The sequence below is a fragment of the Sinocyclocheilus grahami genome, unplaced genomic scaffold (assembly GCF_001515645.1).
Source record: "Sinocyclocheilus grahami isolate Dianchi unplaced genomic scaffold, SAMN03320097.WGS_v1.1 scaffold1405.1, whole genome shotgun sequence".
Classification (NCBI taxonomy): Eukaryota; Metazoa; Chordata; class Actinopteri; order Cypriniformes; family Cyprinidae; genus Sinocyclocheilus; species Sinocyclocheilus grahami.
Genome location: NW_015506584.1, coordinates 210,580 through 218,559, shown reverse-complemented (window position 1 = coordinate 218,559; position 7,980 = coordinate 210,580). Strand labels below are relative to the sequence as shown.

Here is a 7,980-nt window from a genome sequence, read left to right as displayed (position 1 = left end):
TCCAGTAAAACTGTGATTCCAGAGAGTCCAGTAAAACTATAATTCCAGAGAGTCCGGTAAAACTATAATTACAGAGAGTCCGGTAAAACTGTGAATCCAGAGAGTCCAGTAAAACTGTGATTCCAGATATTCCAGTAAAACTGTGATTCCAGAGAGTCCAGTAAAACTATGATTCCAGAGAGTCCAGTAAAAATGTGATTCCAGAGAGTCCAGTAAAAATGTGATTCCAAAGAGTCCAGTAAAACTGTGATTCCAGAGAGTCCAGTAAAACTATAATTCCAGAGAGTCCATTAAAACTGTGATTCCAGAGAGTCCAGTAAAACTATAATTACAGAGAGTCTGGTAAAACTGTGATTCCAGAGAGTCCAGTAAAACTATAATTCCAGAGAGTCCGGTAAAACTATAATTACAGAGAGTCCGGTAAAACTATAATTACAGAGAGTCCGGTAAAACTGTGATTCCAAAGAGTCCAGGAAAACTGTGATTCCAGAGAGTCCAGTAAAGCTGTGATTCCAGAGAGTCCAGTAAAGCTGTGATTCCAGAGAGTCCAGTAAAGCTGTGATTCCAGAGAGTCCAGTAAAGCTGTGATTCCAGAGAGTCCAGTAAAGCTGTGATTCCAGAGAGTCCAGTAAAGCTGTGATTCCAGAGAGTCCAGTAAAGCTGTGATTCCAGAGAGTCCAGTAAAGCTGTGATTCCAGAGAGTCCAGTAAAGCTGTGATTCCAGAGAGTCCAGTAAAGCTGTGATTCCAGAGAGTCCAGTAAAGCTGTGATTCCAGAGAGTCCAGTAAAGCTGTGATTCCAGAGAGTCCAGTAAAGCTGTGATTCCAGAGAGTCCAGTAAAGCTGTGATTCCAGAGAGTCCAGTAAAGCTGTGATTCCAGAGAGTCCAGTAAAGCTGTGATTCCAGAGAGTCCAGTAAAGCTGTGATTCCAGAGAGTCCAGTAAAGCTGTGATTCCAGAGAGTCCAGTAAAGCTGTGATTCCAGAGAGTCCAGTAAAGCTGTGATTCCAGAGAGTCCAGTAAAGCTGTGATTCCAGAGAGTCCAGTAAAGCTGTGATTCCAGAGAGTCCAGTAAAGCTGTGATTCCAGAGAGTCCAGTAAAGCTGTGATTCCAGAGAGTCCAGTAAAGCTGTGATTCCAGAGAGTCCAGTAAAGCTGTGATTCCAGAGAGTCCAGTAAAGCTGTGATTCCAGAGAGTCCAGTAAAGCTGTGATTCCAGAGAGTCCAGTAAAGCTGTGATTCCAGAGAGTCCAGTAAAGCTGTGATTCCAGAGAGTCCAGTAAAGCTGTGATTCCAGAGAGTCCAGTAAAGCTGTGATTCCAGAGAGTCCAGTAAAGCTGTGATTCCAGAGAGTCCAGTAAAGCTGTGATTCCAGAGAGTCCAGTAAAGCTGTGATTCCAGAGAGTCCAGTAAAGCTGTGATTCCAGAGAGTCCAGTAAAGCTGTGATTCCAGAGAGTCCAGTAAAGCTGTGATTCCAGAGAGTCCAGTAAAGCTGTGATTCCAGAGAGTCCAGTAAAGCTGTGATTCCAGAGAGTCCAGTAAAGCTGTGATTCCAGAGAGTCCAGTAAAGCTGTGATTCCAGAGAGTCCAGTAAAGCTGTGATTCCAGAGAGTCCAGTAAAGCTGTGATTCCAGAGAGTCCAGTAAAGCTGTGATTCCAGAGAGTCCAGTAAAGCTGTGATTCCAGAGAGTCCAGTAAAGCTGTGATTCCAGAGAGTCCAGAAAAACTATAATTACAGAGAGTCCAGTAAAGCTGTGATTCCAGAGAGTTTAACCACATAAACATGATCAGTGATATTTGCTATCCCTCTTGAAAAAGAAATACATTTTAGGATACTTTAAAACTGTACATAAATAATATAATTTAAGAATATATACTTAAGTGTGAAATTAATTACAGATAATGCCTCCTCAACACCTGGAGGACAGTTCAGGAAGCAGCACACACACTCCCAACAAGAGTGAGTTCAGCAGTAATATCACAGGAGCAGGAAAAGGTGACTTACTTTGAATGAAACAAGCACTTTGTCTAAATGCAAGATGATTTCTATACATTTATTGAAACAAACCAAATGTTCATATTTTAATATGTTGTTTATTTTCCTCCTGCAGGTGTTTCTCCATCCCCTACATCTCGCCATGACCGCTACAGCTCGCCCCCTACTGGCACGGCCTGTCGCCGCCTCTTTGTCGATGGAAATTCAACCCCTGAGCCTGCTCAACCTGTCAAAGTGGCCCAGCCATCTCTGGTCAGCCCCATCCCAGCTGGACAGACTGTGGTCACCATGGCAACAGCTACTGTCACAGCAAACAATGGCCAGACGGTCACCATACCTGTTCAAGGTGCAAAACTATCTACAAAATCATCAGTTTATCATCAGTACCTTTATGAATCTGTTATTCAGTAGGTGATGCCACAGAAAAACTTCATTGATTCTTCTTATTCAAAAAAAAAAAGATCATAAGATATGCTGCTGCTTCATGAATAGGCATATAGTAGATAAATCTCTAAGCAGATCTAGACAGGTGGTGCTGGGGGAGGTGGAGGGTTTCAGAATAATGACCAGCTTACAGCAAACACTGAGCCAGACTATTTAAATGTTGACAAAGAAATCTCATTGGCAGAAGGAGCAGAGGCCATGTAGGAAATGATCAAATAAAATAAAATATATTTCCCTAAATGACAACAATTATTGATCTGTGAAAATATAGAAATATTTCTGTTTTAATTTCCATTTATAACAGTAAAAATACAGAATATATTTTACAAATTATTTATTTCAATTACAATCTAGATTTTTTTTTTACATCTTTGTTTGCAGGAATAGCAAATGAGAGCAGTGGCATCACATTCATCCCGGTGCAGGTGAGCGTGATGGGTCAGAGTGGGAGGGCTCTACCAACGCTCAGTGCCCAGACTCTGACGGGCACCTTGACCGCCCAGCAGCTGACGGCAATGCCCACAGGCACAGTGCAGAACAGCCCAAGCCCTGCCAAACAGGACAGGAAGAACCCTCAGCAGGGAACACCCACTAAACGAGCACAGAAGACCGGCTCCCTCTGCCTGTTCTTCCGCAAGGTACAGTAAGATCAGTTCTTCTGAAACCCTCCACCTCCCCCAGCACCACCTGTCTACATCTGCTACTGGATTTATGTGTGCCTGTTTATGCAGCGGCAACATATCTAACAAGCTCACAGCAGCATGTCTATTGGCAGTAGCAAGTCCAGCAGCAGCAGGGTGTGTAGCTAATCAAGTCCTCCAAAAGCCAAATGCATTAACAGTGTCATATCTATCAACATGCTTAAACTGTTAAGAGAGTTGTCATGATCGAAATATTGAATATGATAGATGTCATTCAATCCTAAATGATGCCCCTTTCCCCCATCAGGTATATCACCTTGCTAGTGTACGTCTCAGAGACTTATGTGCTAAATTGGACATCAGCGCAGATCTGCGCAGGAAAATCTGGACATGTTTTGAGTATTCGCTAGTGCACTGCACCGATCTCATGGTGGACCGACATCTGGACCAGCTCCTCATGTGTGCCATCTACGTCATGACTAAGGTATTTAACCTTTTAGGGGCCAGGGATTTTTGGAAAAATGCTGGATTTTGACATCAATGTTTCAAAACTTGTGGCTTGAAAGGGCTTAAAGATAGAGATCTACTGTTGGAATACAAATTAGATATTACACCATATTAGGAACTATTAGGAAGTATGACATCTTGTCGCAATTTTGTGACTTTGGCGCTTAGAGGGTTAAACATAATTTATCAAACACAAGTTATTTATAGGTATTTATATAGGCATTAATAGGTGTATTTATAGGTAATTGGTCATGTTCTAGACTTTTGTAGTAGTTTTTGTCCCGCAAATTAATGTACAGTTTAATGTTTGTCAAAATTGTATATATCGCACACCCCTAGTTACACCTTATTACATTACATTTTGTGTTTGAAACCATCCCAGAGTAATATTGATGTTGTTTTGTTAGAAAATATATATTTTGGTTTCATAAATTTGGACTGTTTTCGATCAATCATGGGATATAAGTCAAAGTAATTACATTAAATGAATTAATTGATTTCAATGTTAATACTGGTAATTCTCAGATTGAATAGTCTTACAAATTTCATATTTTCATATTTAATACATTGGGTTTCTTTCATCCCAGTGGTATTTCTGTAGTTGTAGTTCATGTAAAATGAACTCAATTATTTTAAGAACTAAAAATGTGTGAATGTAGTAATAACAGCGTAATAACATGGTAACATTCAAAACATTGATTTTTTTTTTGTTGCACATTTACTCATTAATGAGAAGATACAGCATGTTTTTAGTTGAAAAATATTTTTGTTATGACTCTTTTACAGGCTGACATACCACCAGGTCCAAACGGACCCAGGAATGCAGAAATCGTTTGCAGGTTGTGAATTCATTACGATGACTTCCTGTTTTTCTGTTCTGCAGCCAGCGGTGAGAGCAGTCCTGTGTCCATGCGCTCCAGCAGCACTCTGCCCATTCCCCAGCCCAGCAGTGCCCCATCCACCCCAACCCGGGCCCCTGGGGGCCCCCAAGAGCAGGAGGAGGAGAGGGCAGACCTCATCCGTTTCTACAACCACGTCTACATCAAACAGATCAAACGGTTCGCTCTGCGTTACTCCAGCAACTCGCCAAAAAACGGGGTAACTATTGCCTGTTTTCTGTATTACTGTGGTCTCAAGTCAGGTCACCTTTATTTCTATAGCACTTCATAAAATGCAAATTTCTAAATCAATGATGCAAACTTCTTCGAATTCAAAGACAAAGTCAAATTCTGCTTTAAAGCAGCTCTCAAAAGACAGGTGTCATTATTCCGCTCCAGTCAGTTCAGTGTTGATTCAGATTTATATCTGCAGCTGTGTGTGTGTTTGCAGGCTGAAGCTCCTCCCCTCTGTCCGTATCCGTCACTCCGCATTGGCTCTCCACGCCGGGTGCTCCTGTCCCACAATCACTCCATCTACATCTCTCCACACAAGACTAGCAGCCCAATTTCTCCTCGAGACAAGATCTTCTACTACGTCAGCTCCAGCCCATCCAACGTAAAAGAACAATACATTATCGTAAAAACAATTCCTGTTCAGATTCACGCAACGTAGTTCTTTAACTATTTTTCACTTTATCCCACAGAGGCTGCGAGAGATTAACCGCATGATCCGAACGGGCGAGACGCCCACCGAGAAGCGAAGTATCGCCCTGGAGGAAGAGCAGCAGTCTCCCGCCAAAAGGCTCTGCCAGGAGAATCAGACGGCTCTGCTCAGACGCCTGCAGGATGTGGCCAACGACCGAAGCTCCTCCCACTGATGAGTCCACAACATCAACACCCGTAAAGACACAAGTCGCCCGAAATGTCAGTGTTTTGGATTGACTACCGCATTTAATTAAAGAAGTGAGTCTCGAAATGTCCTGTCCACACAGCGGCTTAGATAGAGGCTTGAATACTTGAGTAATCATGTCTGAATGTGCAACTACAGTCAAGCCTGTATTCTAGAGAGCACAACAGTCGGGTTCGGGAAGCAAAAATGCCATTCATGTTCTCCATAGGGAAACTGCATTTTAACAATAACTTTAAAGAGAGATCTACTTAACGCTCAGATGTTGTTAATTGATGGTATATGCTTTTGTTGAAGCCATCAGTTTGCATTATTTCAACTTATGTTTTATATAATCATGCTTAACGGTGGAATCCCTGGTGAAAAAACTACATTACCCATGATACTGTACAGAAAATTCCACCAATCAAAGCAAATTCTGAAAAGTCTGTCATCATTTGCTCCCCCTCATGTCGTTACACACCTGTATGAGTTTCTTTCTTGAACACAGAGGATATTCTGAAGAATACTGGTAGTGTTTTTTTCACACTACCGTCAATGGCTACCGTCTACATTTTGGTTACCAACATTCTTCAGAATATCTTTGTGTTCAACAAGAAAGAAACTTGTACAGGTTTGAAACGACATGAGGGCGAGCAAATGATGACAGAGTTTTCATTTTTGGGTGAACTATCCCTTAAAGCAAAGTCAGGAAACAAATGAGTTCAATGTAGCAGCAATTTATCTAAAACGAGGGAGTGGATGAATAAGTCGTAGGAAATAATTCTTAAAGGGGTCATATGATGCGATTTCAAGTTTTCCTTTCTCTTTGGAGTGTTACAAGCTGTTCGTGAATAGATAAGATCCCTAAAGTTGCAAAGAGTAAAGTCTCAAGCCCAAAGAGATATTCTTTATAAAAGTTAAGACTCATTTAAACTCATTTAAACACGCCCCCACAAATCTACATCACTGTGTGGGAAGATCTGCATTACACCGCTATAGGGCTGGGACAATAAATCGATGCATCGCGGTTCGTGGATCGATTCTGAGATTTTCGGAATGCATCGTGATTCTCTCTGGAATCGATTCTGAGCTTAGTTTTTAACAGCAGATGGCGCTCTAGGCTAGTTTTTAACCGCACACTCAAATGCTTACGAAGAAGAGCGCTTGTGCATTCGGCTGAGTAATGTAAGGGGTTAAATGTACTTGCACATCAGCTTTGAGGCTTTTATGATGCGAGATTAACGTAAACAGCCCACGGTGAACATCCTTGTAATTCGCTTCAACCTTTTCGAACTTTATGAATGATTATTTTAGGTTCCAGTGGTGTGTGTGTAAGGAACTGGAAGCAAGCAGAATACGGCTGTTTCTAAAGCACGCAGTGCCATCTGCTGTTAAAAGCTAAGCTCAGAATCGATTCAAGAGAGCATCGCGATGCCTTCGGAAAATCGATGCAGAATCATTTCTCGATTCGCGATGCATCGATTTATTGTCCCAGCCCTAAACGCCACCCAGATGTTCACGCAAAGAAAGGAGGCGTAACTTTTATTCTCGCTGTAGTATTGTTGTCGTGGAGACGCTGTGTGTTTCCAAATATGGTGAGGGGCGTAACATTTCCGTCACACGCTTGAGGTATTCGGCCAATCACAACGCACTGGAAAGCTGGCCAATCACAGCACACCTCGCTTTTCAGACCGATGAGCTTTGTAAAAATCGACGCGTTTCAGAAAGGCGGGGCATAGAGGAGAAACAATAATGTACAGTATGTGGAAAATAATGTGTTTGGAAACTGCGTAAACATTGCATTACACCAAATACACAAAATAATGTTATTGTTAGCATCGTCATATGACCCCTTTAAATCCATGATTTCTTGTTGTGTTTCTCTGCATGTCGTGTGTGGGAAGATGTGGGAAGATTTGTCAAAATATCTAATTTTGTGTTAAACAAAAAGAAACTATGGGATTTGAAAGACGTGATAATTTCGTTTTTGGGAGAAACATTGCTTTAAAGCCATTTTTAATAAACAGACAGGCTACAAAAAGGTTATCTAATCAAGCTGATCAGCCACGATCAACCAGTGATCTCAGATATTTTTGAAGCTAAAAGAGTACTTTGTAGACACAGAGTTTGCTTAAAATGCTCGGATGTGTCATAAGACTGAAGGAGATTTGAAGCACTTAACGACGGATTTGTTTGCAGATCTGGGTTTACCGTGTGTGTGTGTTTTATAAAGAGTTATTTTTCATAAAGAGTTTTATAATGTATAGAGATGTATGTGAGCTCGATGTGTCCGTGGATCTGCTGTCTTGTATGTGTGTAAGACTGGTTTATATATTTATGCTATTTTTCTAACTGTAGTTCGTCAGACGAATAACATCAGGTATCAATCATGTTATTAGTAGAAGGTGAGTGCTTTTTGATGTATTTATTCGCAGTGTAGTTCTCTGCGTGTATTAGAATCTTATTTCCTCTTCAGTTCTGAAAGGAATTTATTCAGTAGTTTCTGCTTGTTAACATAAGATCATGTTTCCTTCCCGCATTTCTGAAAAATGACGTGTTTGTTGTAAGTGCCTTTCTTCCTGAAACTTGTGCCTGTCCTGTTAATCTCTCTGCTTTACTGAGTCT

General features: G+C 41.2%; 1 protein-coding gene across 1 annotated transcript in view; it reads left to right on the top strand.

The window, feature by feature from the left end:
* Positions 1 to 5,789, top strand: part of LOC107570020 (retinoblastoma-like protein 2) — a gene marked incomplete at its 5' end in the record, with an annotated part of 29,805 nt that extends 24,016 nt beyond the window's left edge. Inside the window, 8 exons of the mRNA XM_016256215.1 lie at positions 1,900 to 1,996; positions 2,112 to 2,342; positions 2,822 to 3,078; positions 3,389 to 3,583; positions 4,375 to 4,390; positions 4,472 to 4,686; positions 4,918 to 5,082; positions 5,171 to 5,789. Of these exons, the coding sequence (XP_016111701.1) occupies positions 1,900 to 1,996; positions 2,112 to 2,342; positions 2,822 to 3,078; positions 3,389 to 3,583; positions 4,375 to 4,390; positions 4,472 to 4,686; positions 4,918 to 5,082; positions 5,171 to 5,344 (1,350 nt within the window). The remainder of the gene's footprint in view (positions 1 to 1,899; positions 1,997 to 2,111; positions 2,343 to 2,821; positions 3,079 to 3,388; positions 3,584 to 4,374; positions 4,391 to 4,471; positions 4,687 to 4,917; positions 5,083 to 5,170) is intronic.
* Positions 5,790 to 7,980: the final 2,191 nt, after the last annotated feature.